Source organism: Mustela erminea, chromosome 1 (genome assembly GCF_009829155.1).
Source record: "Mustela erminea isolate mMusErm1 chromosome 1, mMusErm1.Pri, whole genome shotgun sequence".
NCBI classification, from domain to species: domain Eukaryota; kingdom Metazoa; phylum Chordata; class Mammalia; order Carnivora; family Mustelidae; genus Mustela; species Mustela erminea.
Window position 1 is genome coordinate 152,662,602 of NC_045614.1, and position 18,974 is coordinate 152,681,575.

Sequence of the window (18,974 nt, forward strand, 5' to 3'; positions counted from 1 at the left end):
GGTCCCAGCAGGAAGGCAGGCACAGAAGGCTAGAGGTCAGAGGAAGAAAGCCAGTGTCTGTGTGGCCTTCGACCCAGAGACTTTTCTGACCCATGGGACACTGGGACATGTACCCAGGTTTCCTAAACATAGAAAGGACACAAGTACCCAGATTGCAAGCTCTATGGCCTCCAGCAGGAAAGGAGCACAGGAAAGCCTACAGTCAGATGCTAGTTCAGGATGTGTTTCTATTCAAGGGTTCACTTTCTCTTCTCCATAATCCTGGATGGTGAGAAGCCTAGAGATGCTAAGAGTCACTCTGAGACCCCTTCCCTGGGGTTCACACCACCAACCACTAGAAGGAACAGGGCTTTGGCAACAGGAAGGCAACCCACGGTTCCCCCAGACTGGCCCTGCGCGGGGCAGGCTGGCATCCAGAAACATCCCATCTGCATGACATCTTCCTCACTGAGCACTCCCCTCCGTCTCCTCCGCTCATTCAGTCTGCCCTGTGAGGGGTGTTAGGTGCCCCCGGACACGGCGCTGAGGCTTGGCCCATCATTTCAGTGCCAACCCTGCCTCTCGTTTTAGAACCGTACCTTTTCCATATGCAATCTGTTGGATTATTTTTCATCCTAAGGGCTCTCAACCAAGGACGTGCTATTCCTATCCTCATGAAAAATGAAAAGGTGGAATTCCATGTATATGACTCTGCAGCTGGAGTGCACGCTCTCTTCTACCATGTATATGACTCTGCAGCTGGAGTGCACGCTCTCTTCTACCATGTATATGACTCTGCAGCTGGAGTGCACGCTCTCTTCTACCATGTATATGACTCTGCAGCTGGAGTGCACGCTCTCTTCTACCATGTATATGACTCTGCAGCTGGAGTGCACGCTCTCTTCTACCATGTATATGACTCTGCAGCTGGAGTGCACGCTCTCTTCTATCATGTATATGACTCTGCAGCTGGTGTGCACGCTCGCCTCTATCATTTCACTCGCTCCTGACCTAGCACCGGTCCACGGCAGCATCCCCATGGCAGAGATGAGGGGGGAGGCCCAGAGATTAAGAGACCTCCCTGCTGTCCCAAACCCCACAGCTGCCCCAGGGTCTGAGGACATCTGGCCCAGTGTTCACTGCACCGTGTCCCAGCTCTTTCTCAAACTGTAGAACACAGGAGGGGAGAGGAGACCTCATGCTGGCCTGGACCCACATCTCACTTTCTCTGCTGTGTGGCCTTATACAGCTGTCCTTGCTTCTCTGGGCCTCCTCTTTCTCCACTGGGAAATGACAATTAACACGCAGGATTGTTCTGAAGATCAGGCTCCCAGCAAACAGGATGTGCTCGACAAGTGTGGCTCAGTCCCCTTTTCTGTTATTCTCCAGCCAGTGTTTTGACTGGGACAGAGAAAACAGATTCTTAAAAACAACTTGTAGAAAAAGTGCAATTTACCTGTTGGCCACCAGAGTGCAGTCAATTTCTGGTCGCTTGGTTTTGGGAATGACATACAGTGGGTACCTGTCCCCATGTCGAATGAACACATGCACGGAGACCAGCTTAAAATGATGTGGGGCGTGACCTGTAGGAGAGGAGCGGATTGCCTGGTTAGCATTTAGGAGGTATGGACCCTGTCCACTCCACAGAAGAGCACGGATGAGCATGGCAGCAGGGTGCCATGGAGGGGGGTGCTCACAAGGCAGGTGGAGGAACGGAGACAGGGCTAGTTAGGTCTCAGACACCCCTGCCCCCAAAGTAACAGGGAGGCTCTGGGAGTGTAGCTGGGAGCTGGCAGCCAGCAGCCAGTAAAATGGGGTCCCGATGATTCACGCAGCCCCTCTCACATCCACAGCCTGGGGGAGGCCTACGAAGGGCTGGAAACAATGACTTCTGCTTTGAAGCTCCATGAAACAGGGGCTCCTAACTGGCTCAGTCGACAGCATGCAACTCTTAATCTCAGGGTTGTGAGTTCAAGCCCCACACTGGGTGTGGAGCCTACTTAAAAAAATAAAATAAAGGTCCATAAAACAAATCAGGGCACAGTATGATAAAAATATTCAATATCATTCTTTGATACATTTAAAAAAAAACAGAAGTCAACACAGAAATCCTATTTTGCTACACCTTTACTGCAAGATACCAACAGAGCAGCCCGCATCCTGTGGATGTCCAAAGCCCTGAGAAAGTTTACTGGAAAGGGGGGTAGACAGGGGTGACGCCCTTGAGTCCATAAAGCCTGCCTTTCCATCTCTGGTATCTCAACAGAAAACATGAGGGTGAATGTGTGCAGAGGGTCTCTCGTGAGCCATGTGCTATTCCAGAGTAGTTACGGAAGCCTCTGGGCAGTCTTGTGAGTAGGGACTGCTACTTATGCCCATTTCACAGATGAGGAAGCAAAGACCTGGGAACTCATTCAAGGGCACAGCCTACAGGGTGTGAGCAGCTATAGGGTGTGAGCCCAGGCCACCTGTCCCTTCCTACCACGCTGTGCTGCTTGAAGAACTACTAGTCCCCAGAGGGGTGCGGGTCCAGGTGCCACACTGGGCGGCACAGGCAGGCCTACCTTCCATGCTGCGCTCAGCCACGCTGGGAATGTTGCAGTACAAGAGAGCTTCGTAAATGGGGTCCATCACGGGGGGCTCAGTCACCGGCTCAGGCATGACTCTCTTTCGACTCTTGCTACTCACTCCATTTTTAGCTGTGGACACTGGGGTCAGGTGGACTGCAAGGGAAGCAAAGCAGGTCATGACACGTGCAGTCACCGGGGGGTAGGGTACCAGGCCAGCCCCAGGGCCCCAGAGCACGGCTGGATTTTCACCGAGTAACTCTTCTCCTCCCTCAGCACTGGGGTGGACTTCAGTCCAGCCAGAGGTCAGCTTCTCATCAGGAACTGTTTCTTGAGCCCCCACTTTGCCCTGTCTCTTTCTCAAGGCCATTACCTCCTCCCGACCAGTAATGAGCTGTGCAAAGGCAGGTGGGCCACCCTGGAGAAAGGGGCTTTGCTCCGATGGTAAAGGAAGAACTTTGTGCAGCCTGGTTACCTTATTCTTAACACCCTTTGAATTCTAGTAAATACCAGAGAGGAAAACCATCACCTCTTGAGTGCCTAGGAAGTACCAGATGTGGGGACAGATCTCATTTCCTATCACTGGCTTTGTACCTTGAGGTCCCCAGGAGCCCGATGACAGGCATCACTCATTAATCCTCACAAGACCACGTTACAGAGGAGGGAGCCTGGTGCTAAGTGGGAAGTTGAGGCAGCTGCCCAAGGCGGAGGTGGTGGACGAAGCCCCATGCGAAGCTCATTCCTGTGCCTCCAGGCCAGGTTTTCCCCACCAGTCTTCCGGATGTCATATGTGGGCCCTGCAGTCTATCTGTCATCTAGAACCCCTCTTTTTGTGGGTGAACGGCTCCTTCCGCATGTCCCTGTCCCCAGCTGCGGATGGACATGTGACCAAGTCAATGAGGACAGTGATGGGGCAATTAGTCTCCTTTTGCTTGACAGAGGCACTGTGCACACACTAGAAAAGGGTCTCTTTTGTATGCCAATCTCTAAGAACAGAAACCCGGGGCTGCCCCAGCTACCTGTCCCTCCTCAGAGAGCCTCTGTCTGCAGTGGGAGAAAATGATGCCGAGTAGAGACAAGGCAGAACAAGACATGCAGAGACTTACTCAGAGAGAGAGTTGAGGACATCTATTCTTGGAGACCTTGGGTTCAGATGTGGCTGAAGCCAGACCTCTCTTAGATGTCCCAGTCATATACATTGTACATAACACTTGCTGCTTAAGCTAGTTTGAATTGGGCTTTAATTACTTTCAACCAAATGAGTCCTGACTAATAGACTTTATCAATTACTTATAAGCAGATGTAAGTCCATCTTTTGGGTCAATGGTCCCCAACTTTTCCATGTATGAGGGACCTCTTTGCAGCATCACAGATTTTCTGGAACTCTCTATGCAATAATAGTTGTATTTTTAGTATCCACCAGCTGAGGAAATGTATAGAAATAGTTGTGCCCATGTATCATTAAATTTCTAAAAGATTTATTAACCACCAGAATATATATACATACATTTGAACAATAGCTAAAACGGCCCAACCACCAGTTTAAATCCATTTAAATTCCCTAATTCCTTCTACAGATTTTTCCAAATAAGTACTTAAGACTTCCCTTGGGCAAACAGATGTCATAAAAAAAGGTAAAAGACAAACAATCTACTCACTGAAAGGAAAATATTTGCAACCTACATAACAGACAAATTACTAATATCCAAAATACATATGGGATCCTACAACTAAAACATTGGCAGGGGACACGAGTAGGCTGATTACAGAAAAACAAATGCCAGTGGCAATGAACATACAAAAAGATATCCAACGTTTTTCATACTTAAATGCAGTCTCTGATCCCGCCTATCAGACTAGAATATCATGTTTTAATAATAATAGCAGTACTGACAAGGGTATGAAAACCCACTTCCACACCACAGGTAAGAGTGGAAATAGAAACTGTCCGTAAACATTTGGCAGTATCTACTAAATGTTGTATGTGCCTTATCCCCGATTCCATTACTCCACATTTTGGAATTTACTCATCGGACATCAATCCCAATCACAAAGCTATGTGGCCAAGGAGATTCGCTGTAAGGCTGCTTGTAGTAACGGAAAAAGAGCAACGACTAAATATCCCTCGTTAACAGAACAGAACGTTACATCCATTTTGGGAATATTCTGCTACAGTTAAAGAGAATGGAAAAGAATCAAAGATAAATGAAACGAGGTGAAAATACCAAGTTACTGGATAAGAAAAAAACAAACTATAAATATACGAATATATAAGCATCAGTTTATTATGTAAGTACACAGAAAAATGTCTATAAGGACATCCATTATAATGCAGCAGTGGTTTCCTCTGGGGAATGGGTGGAACAGGGTATGAACAAGTATTTTTTATTGTTTTTCTCCCGAAATATTTATATTGTTTTACAGATCTACATACATACACATTTACAGTAAGCACGTGTTACATACCTCCTCTACGTATAGACATAAACGTGTCTTTCCAGAACATCTAGATACACTTCTCTTATCAGCACATTTTCATTCCTTACTTGTATTAAAACAACCATCACAGAGCTATAGAACTGGTCCTTCACCAATTCAAATTAGTCTTTTGGTTGGCCCTACAGCCACTTTCTTCACAGCAGCTGGAAATGGCCAGAACTGCTAAAACACAAGCTCAGGTGTCCAGAGGTAATTTACCATTGTGGGATTTGGGTCAGAGCAAGGGAAGGAGAAAAGGATATGGCTGAAGGCAGCATCTTAATGACCCAGCAATTCTGGCCGTGTGGTAACCCTCAGTACTAAACTCTGCTCTTTCTTGAAATGGTACCAGATTCTGGCCCCTTGGCCATGCCTGCGGGCATATTTCCTTTGAGTCTGGGCCAGGCAGAGGTGAAGCTAAGGACATGTGAACGTAAGAGTGACACAGGAACATAGGGACACAGGTTTGCAAGCTTACCTGTAAGCACGTGGCGTGGGGTAAGGCCTATGGGAGCCACCACTTGGGAACTGCTAGACTGAATGTGTCCCCCTAAAATTCACATGTTGAAACCCTAACCCTCAACGTGATAGTATTGGGAGGGGAGGCCTTTGGAAGATGATTAGGTCAAATGGGATTAGCATCCCCATAACTGAGACCCCAAAGAGTAATCCCCCACCTGGCCCTCCACCATCTGAGTTTACAGAGAAAAGATACCTTCTGAGAAGCGGGTCTTCATAGACACTGAATCTTCAGGTGATTTGATCCTGGACTTCCCAGTCTTCAGAACGGAAAAAAATAAATTTCTGTTGTTTATAAGCTACCCCATTAATGGTATTTTTATTAAGCTGCCCAGTGGAATAGGAAGGAACGAGGGTGGTTGTGCTACCCAAGGAAGCAGTGGTTTGAAAAAGACAGATAGAGACTGGGTGATAATCAGAGGCCTTCGATCCAGAAAGATTTCATCTACTACTTTCCCAGCATCTGGACCGATCAGCCTCACCCATGCTACTGAGATCACCCCATGCCGTTTGTACCCTGCTGAGTCACCAGAATGCAGGGTGGGTCCACACAGGGCCCTTCAGTGAGCCCTCCAGATGCTAGACATTTGGGGGAGCTTCTGATGCACAGAAGCCAGGAAGCAAGACGTCTCCTCCAGATCCACCCTCCTACTCCTCACCCCCAACTTAGTTCTCACTGTCCTGAACTGCTCGGAGCTGCCCCCGCTGCCACAGGGTGGGCACACCCCTCCTTTGTGTTTAACTATCCTCATTCCACCACTCTTCCCCAAATCTGGCCAACTCCATTATGATCCTGGTGTCACCGCTCTGGGAAGCCCACTCCAACATCCCTCTTCCATTGGCCCCCCTGACTCCTGGTCCTTGCTGCCATCTTGGATTACAACACAGTACTCATAAACAGGGTTGTCCACAGTTGCTCAACAGGCCACCCCAAACATCGAGGGAGTCAGGGCTGTATCTTTTCATTTTTATATTCCCCGTCCGACCAGCACAGGGTAGGTGCCCTACATGGCTTGTTGAACTGGAGGCCCACTCTGAGCCAGGTGCTGGGCTCCACGCTTTTGAGGAAGTGTTTTACTGGACAGAGAAAAGATGGGCAAGGGCCTGGGTCAGGAGCAGATTGTTACTTAACAGCACAGGCCCTTGAGCCATAAGCCCCTATGTGGCCTTGGGCCTCAGGCCACCTCAGTTACTTGGACAGACTCAGTGACCCACAGGATCAGCAGGTGATCCTACAGCCAGGTGTCTGCTGCCAGCTCATTACCAGGGAGGCTCTGACTTGCACACGAACAAGTTAGAGTCCCTCTGCTAGGTGTGGGCTCGAAGCCCATGCCCAGGGTCTCTAGCTCATCTCTCCGTATCAGGGCTCTGGTCAAGGACAGACGACACACATCTACCTGCACAACAGGCTTTCCTCCACTAGCTTTAGCCTGTATGCAAGCCCTTCACAGGTGCCTCAAATCTGACTTGCCTGAGTGTTGTGGGGGCTCCCATCCCAGGATCAGATCACCGCCCCTCCCTTCCTTCTCTGGAGGGGCACTCCCCGCCCCTACCCCATGCCAACACTGTGGCCAGGTGGAGGGCTACCATGCTGCTCCTCTAAGATCCCGCCCATGCCTTACTGACTGACAGGGACCCAAGTCTAGCCACTTGTGCCAACGAGGGCCCTTTCGAGGAAAGAAAGGTTTCCCTATGTAGAAGCAGCAATTTCATAAGAAGTGAGGTGGCCTCCTGCCATCCCTACTTGAGGCTATAGGCCACTTTCTACTGTCCCTAGGCCTATGTGGTTCAGTGGTCAGCTCCTCCTCTCCTTACGCTGATATCCTGGCAGATCCAAATCAGGTGTTAGGGACCCACAGGTGTCCTGGTGAAGGCAAACACGACAGGCAAAAGTGTTGGCTCACCTCGCCATTGCTGGCTCAGCTGCCTGAGTCACATCACTGACCATGTCAGCAAAGACCCTCATGGGGCCAAAGGCACGGCCCCACCATGTGCCTTTTACCTCCCTTGCTCCAGGGCCTACCTCACCCTCAGTGCTGGACTGGTCATCTTCCCAGCAGACGGTAGTAACCTCTTGGGACTTGTCATTTCTGGGGCCGCTAAAGTCTGTCCTCGGTCATGTGTGCTGCCATGGCTGTCCATGGTTCTGAATGCAGGGAGGTGGTAGGGAGCTGCGGGCTACTGAGTCACAATCGTGGGTTTGAGCCCTGACTTTGTTACTTCCAAGCTGTATGACCTTGGGCAAATCCTCCTGCCTCACTATGCCTCATGCCCTTCCCCCATAAAACGAAGATGATGGCATCTCGACCAGCGTGGGGTCGTGGATGGCCCAAGACCTCCCCTGTGGGACACTGAGCTGTGCCTGCTGTGTATCCCTTCTTAAGGATAAAGAAGTGCTATTTGCATGGGGCGCCTGGGTGGCTCAGTGGGTTAAGCCTCTGCCTTCAGCTCAGGTCATGATCTCAGGGTCCTGGGATTGAGCCCCACATCAGACTCTCTGCTCAGCAGGGAGCCTGCTTCCTCCTCTATGACTGCCTCTCTGCCTACTTGTGATCTCTGTTTGTCAAATAAATAAAATCTTAAAAAAAAAAAAAAGTGTTATTTGTATGTCTGTCCCATGGAAGTGATTATTCTGGCTCCTTCCAGGCTCTCAGAAGGTGCTCCCTTCAACTCGGATTCTGGAAGGGATGCTGCCCCTCTGTGTCCACACCTTTCACAGAAACACAATGGACCAGTCTCCTGTCCCTTCTCAACTACCCAATTTTAGCAGCTTTTCTGACTCCTTTAAATACATTCAGCTTATCTAAGATGGCACCTTTTTTTTTTTTTAAGCTCCACACCCAGTGAGGGCTTGATCTCAGGACCCTGATATCAAGAGTCACATGCTCTACTGACTAAGCCCACAAGATGCCCCCAAGATGCCACCTTCTTATATGCTAAAATACCCCTAGTTCCAGTATCCCCCAATAATCCAAAGGCTCTTGAATTCCATCTCCTTTACTGGCCTGCCAAAGAATAATGATTTGCTCTACAGGTAGTTCCCACAATTCCCTCAGTGCCCCTCCATCCACCGAGTTGTCTTAAAGGTCCATCGTGCCTCTGCCCTGCACTGAATATAAAAATGTCTGTGAGTAATTCTCAAATATAAACCAAATGGAGATCCATTCTGTTATTTGCCTTTGGCCATTTGCTTTTAGAGGCAGGAGGAGAAATCATGCTTAGGGTTGCAAGGTGGAAATCAAGTCCACATTTGCATACTTTGAGAAACTTGGTTTACATGGGCAAGATTGATCAAACAGCTGAATCTACCCTTTCTGAACCATCCACTTTGGGCCACAAAACAATACCAACCTTTCCTGTTCTCCTTGTTCTCAACTATTCTTCATTCCTTATTCTTGTTGCCTCATGGTGAACCACTGTTAGGTAAGAACCTAGTAAGTGCTGTTGGTGCCAGTGATAAGCCTGGTCCCATTTAGGAAGCCAGCAAACCATAGGAGGTATGGCTCCTGGGGTTGGGACTGGCACAGAGAACAGGCTGGAGGTTTTGCCCTGGGCTGTTCCCAAGCTCTTATCTCCCCTGTGCCTGACCCTCCCTCTGACGTCAGCCACTGAGCCATCAGTGCAAGGACTGCCAGAGCACAGGGCCAGGGTTCCCACGGTGGCCTGAGCTTCAGCCCAGCTGTGGCCTCCTAGAGGGGACAGGAAACCTCACTGTCTTCTTAAGCAACTGATAAATGGCCTGGCCCAAACAGAGTCCTTTGGATTAGATGACAGAAGTCCCAAGGACTCCAAATCATTACAGAAACTAGAAATCAGAGAGAAATCCAAGGACAAGCCCCCAGAAAGAATTGAGAGAAGAACCTCAGCCATCCTTAACCACTCAGAGAACCTTAACCACTTGAAAAAACCTTAGCCATCCTTAACTCATAGCCTGAATCCCCCCTGCCTCCCCTTTGGGAATCTGACAAAAGCTACTGCTCCTCAACCCTGAAAAAGGGCTGCACACACAAGCTTCTGAATTTGCATTCTGAGGGCTCACAGGAACCCCCAAAGCCACACGAGACGATGCGGACATCTGTGGACTCAGGATAACAACCCAGTGTGCCTGGAAATAGGTTTCTGATTTTGACACACTTGATAGGAGATTTTTTTTCCCCCCCCAAAATCAAAAGGGAGCTTTACAACTCACATAAACATGTGTTCATCCTAAAATAGTCATTCAACACTAAGGTATAAAAAGAAGTGAAAATCACCCATAATCTTATCACCCGGAACAACCCACAGTCTATATTTTAGTGCATACATATGTCTGGATGTCCTGCCCGAGGTGTCTGTGCTTCTGTCCCTGCTCTGAGGAGAGTCACTAAGGCCCAAGAGCATCATTTCCCTTCCCCTCAAGAAACAAGTAAGTTTTCCGGGTCTCAAAGGCCTATCTTTTGGGAGCACTAAACCCTACGGAGCCACCAAACTAACTGTCCAGGAAGGCGGCTGGTCATCTGCCTTCTGTGGAAAGGATCACGAGGAAGACACAGCCAGGAATGAGGGTGCGCTTTCGGGAAGCCCCCCGCACTGAAAGACAATGCTGAGGGAGGGGCACTCACCCTCAGGTGACTGGATGGACCGGCCAGCCCATCCTCTGGTGGATGCCTAGGGTGGGGGAGAGGCAGAGCTCTGGCTGGCTTCCAGGTTCCCCAGAGGACACCCCCAGAGAGTGGGGTTCCACCCCTTAGATGACACAGGAAAGCCAGCGAGAGAGGCAGGGGCATGATGTGATGCTGCGGCCCAAGCCCGACAGGTCAGAGGGTCCATGGGTCGTGATGACTCCTGGTCCCTTCTGCCTGGAGGCAGCCTGGCTCTGCGGGGCGCATGAGGCACTGGCTGCCGACAGTGAAGATGGTCGGAGGGCTCTCTCTGGGTGTGGCCTGGCTCCCTCAGATTCTAGATTCAGATTCCGCCCTCCAGACCTCATTCCTGGTAGTTTCAGGAACCCCCGGGGCCACCCTCCCCTCGGGGCGGAGCTGCTCCCAAGACCAGGGGCTCCACCTCTGATTACCACTGACCTCAGGTCAAGGTGGACTTTCTCAGGTTTTTTGTTTTTTGTTTTTTAATGTCATCCAGCTTGGAGCAGGTGCACCGTTGCCAAGACAACCGGTGGGGGGGGCCAAGTTCATCAGTGCAGTTGGAGCAAATTCCCTCCACCTGGGCAAACTCCCACTGTGTCCTTGGCTCCCCTCCACGGTGGTTAATCCAATGTAAACATCCTTCCACTTTCTCTCCTATTTTGTCCCTCTCCTCACACAGTCTTGGCATAGGCAGATGCTCTCCCTGAGTTCACTGGCTACTTTTACTAACATTCTCTTGTTTTACTAACTAGCCCCAATAGTCTCCTCTTCTCTAAAATGGGAGATTTCCTTCTTGCCGATACTGTTGACATACACACGAGTATTCCCATGTAAAATACCGTATGTACTTTTAGTTATGGACAACCTTGCAGGTGAATACCGATAGGTATGTGTAACCAGAGCATAGTGGCTGCAAGAGGATTTACTGTTGGTCGCTCTGCTGCCTTCCCCCCTTTTGCCTCTTGTAAGCAATGCTGCACTAAATACCTTTAAACATACATTTCTATCCTCTCGTCTAATTATTCTTCGGAGAAATTCTCTAAGATCAGAAACTGGGAAGGAAGGAAAGAAGGAGGGACGGAGAGAAAGAAGAAGGGGAAAGAGAGAGAGGAGAGAAACAATGTCCTCCCCACCCCCAAGGGATACTAGAAAAGTCCATTTTTAGCTCATGGAAGGGCCTGCTACATGATACTCTGCCCCAACAATGTAACTAAAACATGAACTTAAAACATAGGACGAAAGCTGATCTGTCACACTTAATTTTGACACCTACAGAATTTTTTCACTCACAGATATTTATTTAACTCTATGGGGTAGATGGACAGGAAGGATTCAGAGAAAAAGCAAAATTAAAACTCTCAGAAATCAGGGGCGCCTGCGTGGTTCAGCTGTTAAGTGTCTGCCTTTGGCTCAGGTCATGATCCCAGGGTCCTGGGATCGAGTTCCACACTGGGCTTCCTGCTCAGTGGGAAGCCTGCTTCTCCCTCTCCCTCTACAGCTCCCCTTGCTTGTGTTCCCTCTCTCACTAAGTCTATCTTTGTCAAATAAATAAAAATCTTTAAAAAAAAACCCCAAAACTCTCAGAAATCAAACAGAAAATAAACCTCCAAGAAAAGAACTGAAATAAAAACAAAATACTATTGTAAAACTTAAGTGATAATGATGAGATTAGGATATCATATACAGAACTTCTTAGGTTAAAAATGCAGGCCATCATGGGGCACCTGGGTGGCTCAGTGGGTTAAGCCTCTGCCTTTGGCTCAGGTCATGATCTCAGGGTCCTGGGATTGAGCTCCACATCCGGCTCTCCGCTGAGGAGGGAGCCTGCTTCCCCCTCTCTCTCTGCCTGCCTCTCTGCCTACTTGTGATCTCTCTCTATCAAATAAATAAATAAAAATCTTTAAAAAAATTTAAAAAAATGCAAGCCATCATATTTAATTCCTCATTTTTAAAAAAGATTTTATTTATTTATTTGATAGAAAGAGATAGCCAGAGAGGGAACACAAGCAGGGGGAGTGGGAGAGGGACAAGCAGTCTCCCTGCTGAGCCTGGAGCCCGATGAGGGACTCAGTCCTAGGACGCTGGGATCATGACCTGGGCCGAAGGCAGCTGCTTAAGGACTGAGCCATCCAGGTGCCCTAATTCCTCATTCTTTCTGACTCCAATTCACCAAAATAAAACCCCAGGAGGAATCTTACCATGGCTTTTAAAATAGAGTACACATGGATGCCTGGGTATCTCAGTCAGTTGGGCATCCAACTCTTGGTTTCAGCTCAGGTCATGATCTCGGGGTCCTGAGATAGAGCCCTGCTTCATTGTGTTAGGCTCTGTGTTCAGCAGGGGTCTGCTTGAGTTTCTCTCTCCCTCTGCCCCTCTCCCTGCTTGTGCACTGTTTCTCTATCTAAAATAACTAAATAAACGTTTTTTTTAAAAACAAATAATAGAGTACACAGTACTCAAGACCCTTGGCATTCTAAGAGTTGCACCCCCAAACCTTTGCCATGAAAACATTAAAATCTTCTTGAATCCCCAGTTCACACATAGCCCTGGGGTACCTGCTTTTCTCCATAAAACAGACACAGAATAAAGAGCAGGAGTGACAAAGCACCCTTGCTGGCTGCCAGGGCCAGGCCTGCCCAGCAGCCAGGAGCTCACTCCTGGCTGTTAGTATCCAAATTTGTGCCTCAGCAAAATCCATGGTGCCATCTACCACAGAGTTAGGGTGCCTGCAGAGTGTGGGAGCCGTGAATGCCAACAGCCAACTACGGAGAGCAGGCTGAAGCCAAGGTCTGAATGACCACGGTGAATATGACAACACCCAATCATCTTTCAGGGCTCCTCACTCTCCTTCTCAGAGGCAATTTTCTTCTAATTTACACACTGTTCTACCAAAGCTTTGGTAGAACAGAGGACAAGGGATTCAAAGCAGCATATAAGGGGGGGGGCTGTGGGGGCTGCAGGAAAATGCTGGCTCTGTGGGAAAAGAGGTACCAGGAAAACTACTCAAGACACACACACACACCACTCATACACCACTCACATGTACCACATACACACCACTCACATACACACACTGCCACTCATACACACTAAACACACCCACCACTCACATACCACATACGTACAACTCACACACACTGAGGTGGTTCAGCTGGGGTGCCTATTGAACATACACACACACCACACCCATACTACCTTTCACACACTAATTTGGCCCAGATGGGTTACCTACTGAACACACACGGCACTCACACCACATACACACCACCACCACTCACACCACATAAACACAACTCACACACAGGCTGGTTTGGCTGGGGTGCCTACTGAACAGACACACATACAGAGAGCTGATTAAGCCGAGGCTCCTCGGGGGCCTACCTGTTTCCCTCGCCTTTGGGGCCCCACCTCTCTGCTGCCATTCTGTCTCCTTCATGGCCTCCCTTCCCTGGTCTGCCAAGATCTCATCTTTCCCTTGTCCTCTTCTTCCTCCGACCTGTAACCAGGGGCACAAACTCCCAAGGTGACAGGGTTCAGCAAGCAGAGACCATGGAGAAAGGAAGAGCTTGCACTCCCCTCAACAGGGGCAGCCAGAACCCAGCTGCTGGCTCCAGGCACTGTCCCCGAAGGGACCATGGGTCTTGGCATGCTGGACAGTCTGGTTTTTGTTTTTGTTTTTCAAGAGGGGCTTAAAATTTACATGAAATTGCCTAAATTCCCAAAGACTGGTAAATAAATAAAAAAATGTGAAAACACTAGTTGGGCCAAATAAAAACCTTGGTCTGGAGTGATATCCACAGGCTGCTGGGAGACATGGTCTCCTCAGGTCATGGCTTTGGGAAGAGTGAACACAAAGTCCTCCAGCAGGGTCTCTCTTCGGCTCAGATCCTGAAACCACTTTCCAGCACGACACGGTACTGAGACAGCCCTCAGACACCTCATCGACACCTCCAACCCCTTGTCCTACTCCACACCTGGCTTGTCCATGTGCTGGGGCCTTATCCAGACCCAGGGAGCCGTCAACCCCACACGGTTACCTCCCAGGCCATGTTCTGGGCATTTCCTTTAGCCTTTGGTGTATTTCACCCCGGTGGAGATGAGACGTTTATGTGAATGAGGCATCTGCTGAACTGCCCATGCCAGACTCCTGTGTGTCATGGTGAGGTCTTCCCCTCCTCTTTTCACCCCAGCCCACTACCACCCAGTTGGCTCAGAGCCCCACAGCATCCCCTGCCACTTTGGCTGCACAGATCCTTCTTCCAGGGCCAATACTTTAAAGATGCCCCCTCAGCCTTTTATGGAGGGAAACCTGCCTGAGTTGCCACCCAGCTTCACCCTGCCATCAGCCTCTGAACAGGGAGTGCCCAGGATTTGTGCTTATCAGACTTGCCCAGGAAGCATGTCAAAAGTTCAGATTTCTGGGTCCCCACGCCTGCCAAAATTCCGGTTCTGCAGGGAGGGGCACAAAATGAGCTCTTTTTTGGTCGTAGAGCAGGCATTCTTTAAAAGTCTCCAGAGCCACTCTCCTCAAGGTGCTCAGGAGACCACACAGGGCAGACATTGTCCTGGTCTATGGTCCTTCCAAGCCATCCGTCTTCTGGTGTGTTCCCTGCTTCCAGGGTCTCCCCATAGCCTTCAGGATATAACGTAGAGATGGAGGTGGCCCCAGCATTTGTCCACCTTAATAGCTACATGCAGGCAACTACCAGGGTCCTACTCTCTTTCACTCTGTCTCTGCACAACCATGTCATTCTGCAGGAATGCCTCTCCCACTTTCCTTCACGACCAACTCCTACTCACCCCTTAAGGACGAAGCTCAGATGTTACCTCTGCTGGGGAGTCGTCTGTGAATTCTCAGACTAGATTAGCTTCTTGTCCTCTTTCCTCCCATATCACCCTGCTGTAAAGGATCCCTAAATCATTTTAGTTAATCAACACTCCTACAGAGATCGCTACGTGCCAGACATTGTTCTGGGTGTCTTGAAATCGGAGCTCACTAAATCCTTTACTAACCCTGTGAAATAGGGACTATCGTTATCCCCATTCTACAGATGAGTAAACCGAGGCAGGGAGAGGGTAAATAACATGGGTGAGGTCACCTATCTGCTAAGTGGCAGGACAAGGATTCAATCCAGGCAGTCTGGGTTTTCCTTAGAGCCATGTTCTCCACCCCCCCACCCCCACCTTACATGCTATCCCCTCTTACCATTCCTAGCACATCACACACTGTATTCCAAGGGTTGCTTATGATTTTCCTCCAGTAAGACAGACAGCTCCTGTAGTCTTTGGGGGGTTAAACTCCCAGCCCAGGACCTAACCTATGGTGGAAACTTGGGGAACATTTACTGAAGGACGAAGCTGTACATACTCATGGCACTGGGTCAACAAGAAAAGATAAAATTCCTAAAACCTCAGACTTTGAAGAGACCTTAAATGGAATCAGGCCCGACGACCTGCCTAAAATTCTCCCCTTCACAGAGCAACGCTCCTGAGTTTGCATGCCATGCTTTCCACCTCTGCAAAACACTGACTTTTAGGATGCTCCACCTTATGCTTCACTGGACTGTGTCCCCACACAGTCACTTGGGCCACAGAGAACAAGTCTGACCCCTGCAGAAAAGGCTCTTCAGATACTGAAGACAACCCTGGTTTTCACTGCTGGAGGGTAACATTCCCTCTTACGCCTGGGGATCTGAACCCCCGTCCATCTTTGGTATTTTCCTTAGAAGCTGCTCCGGTCAGCTGGGGCCCTGCCCAGGAATAACACCCCCAGATACAGAGCCATATGCACCGTATGGACTGACCACTTTCATGGCCAATGAACTCTGATCAGAAACAAATAAAAGTATGATATATTTCAGAAACCTCCTCCCTGACAAGTGGCTGAAGGAACACAAGCCTTGGCAGCCTTTTGGGACCCCAAGAGCCCTGGTTTCTGAGGACGGGCGCTGGTGATGGCATCTGTGCTGTTGCTTACAAGGTTTACACGGACTATATTTCCACAAGCCAAGGAGTTTCCCCACAAGGTTCCTGTTCTCACACCAACGCTGGAGCAGCCACAGCTCGTTCCCGTTCCACTTTACAGAAGAAGAAACAGAGACGTCTGACTTGCCCAAGGGCACACAGCTGGCAAGAGGCAGAGCGGCATTCACACCCAAGGCTGTCATTCCAGAGCCTCTGCGCTCCTGAGCGCCGCCATTTTGGGAACGCCGTTGGAAAATGGTGAAAGGAGCACAAAATACGCATTAAGGAAAGGCTGGGTGGAAGGAGGAACAGAAAAAGCAGAACAACAACTAATCCAGTCTTGACGTACTAGTGGTCTTTGTCCTGTTGCCCTAAAGCAGTCCCTTAATCTGAGAAGTAATTTTTATACACATACACATTTTAACTAGAATAACTAAAGATAGCCATGTCTTATTTGTTCCCTTCTACAATTTGAACACCAGGAATTTCAACGTTTCCCTATTTCCAAACTCAAAAATATCCAGGACTTAAAAATACAAAATGAATGATTTTCATTAAAGGCTGTTAGCCTAGAGCAAGTCATTAGTATCATTTAAAATAAACATATTTTGAGAAACTATGAACTGTATCTTAACCTTTTTTATATCCTTTCCCTCCACCTCCACCCTGACACTGTAGAAAAATGCCCAACACACATATGCACTTAATGAATATATATGGGTTCACAGACCCACTTTCTGTACCAAGAAGAAATGCTTCTTTAAACAACCTGGCTTTTAAATTGTAAGCCGGGTCATAACTTTCTCATATTCAAAACATCAGAAAAAGCCAACAAGACAAAATAAAATACATGATCGTTGCAGAACGCAAATAGAACTATACTGTTTACTTAAAGCCTGAGAAAAACCAAGTTATATTGGATTGCCTCACGCACATTACCTGAAGTAATTACATGTGCTAATCTGGTATTTATTCAAAAATTAGTCAAAAGAAATGATGAAAAAAAAGTCCATATATTTTAGGGTAAGAATGAAAACACAAATGTTAGTTAAATGTATACTTTTGTATTACCAATTAGTGCAGTGCCTTACACTGTAATAACCAGCAAGCCACAATGCAATTAAATAAATAAAGCAATTAAACTCCACATCTACAGAAATGGTTAAGTTCCAAAGTTACAGTTTACCTAGAAGTAGAAGAGCAGTAAGGACATCCATATCTTAATAGCTTTCCGAACTCCAACGTATCCAAGAATAAAGAGCTCCAACCCAGGCAGGCTAATTTACCCTGCAAAATTCTCCTTAAAAAAAAGTATGGCTGAAAATTGGCTCTCCTAAAACAGAAGGTACTTTCAGAGGAGTTATATAAGCAAAACACACTGGCCAATTCAGTGACGTGGAAACCACCTCATGCAAGAGAAACGCAGCAAACACAAGTAACCCACATTCACGTCTCAGATCCTGTCAGCTTCACAGAAGAAAAAATCAAGGTTGACTGTAACCTCTGACCTCCCCAGCCAAAGGATGGAAAATTTTTAATGAAAAGTTATGAGCTATTAAACTACTGAAAGTCCTAACACACTTTTTGGAAAGGATTCGTATTTTATGGTTCATTAACCATCTGGAGTATCTTTAAATTTCCTGTGCCCACCTACTCTTGACCTCGTTTCCTATTCTGGAGGGATAAAATGAGTATTTTTAATTGTCTTTCGTATTAGAAACAGCCTTTCATGGGTACCAGACGTGTGCACGGAGTATGTCACAAACTGGAGGTGTACGAGGGGAAACGTGCTCAAAGACTCCTCTCTTCAAACCACTTATTCCAAAAGCCAAGTCTTTCCCACATTCCTCAGCGCTCACAGAACCTCCCACTTGCTGAGCCACCTGCCCTTCTTTCCATCACTCAAACTGCGACAGAAGTGCCACCTCCTCACAGAGCTGTTCTATGCAGTGACGGGTGCCAACCGCGCACCTCCCATCCATCAGGGTGTGGTGGTAAAATGGAGGGAAAGCAGGGGACAGCAAAGCCAAAGTTCCCAGTGTCGTACAGATACTCTCAACTTCGGGTATACAGCACCAGAAGGAGAGGGAATTTGGATCAGCCTGCTTTTCACAACAGGTGGAGATTCATTCACTCATTTAATAAAAAGTCATGAAACCCCTACTGTGTGTTAGGCAGTGCAGTTCCAGGGACAGGGAGGAAAACAGAACATGGTCCCTGCTCTCGGAGAACAGTGTGATGGGAGGAAGAGACATGAGAACTGAACATTAGAATACTACATGGTTAGTGTGAGGAGGGGAACAGGATTAGGGCATTCTGGAAGTACAACAAAGAAGCATCAGATCTGGCTGAAGGGTAGGTGGGGGGAGTTCTGGAAGGTTCCTAGAGGAGGAAGACGACTGAGTGACGCACGTCGAGGGACATGAGGAGGACGGCGCTCTAGGCAGAGGGGCCGGTGGGATCTGGGCACAGAGAAGAGGGTAAATGTGTAGAGAACGCCAAGCAATTTAGCATGAGACAGGGACCACTGGAGGACAGAGAGCCTCCCCCGGACATCATGGGCCACCCCTGTAAGATCATAACCAAGGAGCTGCTGGGGCCGGATCTGTGTTTGAGGATGCCTACTCTTGGGGGAGCAGTGGGGCATGCAGCTTGGGGACCAAACCTGAACACAGGCGCCAAGTGGAGGACAAAGTGCTGGGCGGAGAGATCTGTGGACTGGCTTCATCGGCCTGCCCTTGCCTCACCACACAAGAAACCCTGTGCATGGTCCCCACTGCCCAGGAAACAGAGTTTGGGACCTAGTCCCCCTACACTCCCAACAACCGCAGCCCCATATCTGCGG

General features: G+C 48.5%; 1 protein-coding gene across 7 annotated transcripts in view; it reads right to left on the minus strand.

Moving 5' to 3' along the window:
- The window catches only part of PXYLP1 (2-phosphoxylose phosphatase 1), a 68,865-nt gene that overhangs the window by 13,871 nt on the left and 36,020 nt on the right, over positions 1-18,974 (minus strand). For 6 of the 7 annotated variants that reach the window (XM_032347304.1, XM_032347263.1, XM_032347294.1 and 3 more), the window contains 2 exons: positions 2,544-2,702; positions 1,436-1,562 (listed from right to left, as the gene is read on the minus strand). In XM_032347304.1, the coding sequence (XP_032203195.1) occupies positions 1,436-1,562; positions 2,544-2,702 (286 nt within the window). Of the gene's footprint in view, positions 1-1,435; positions 1,563-2,543; positions 2,703-17,315; positions 17,456-18,974 lie in introns of those variants that run through there. The other variant, XM_032347314.1, reaches the window with a different exon arrangement.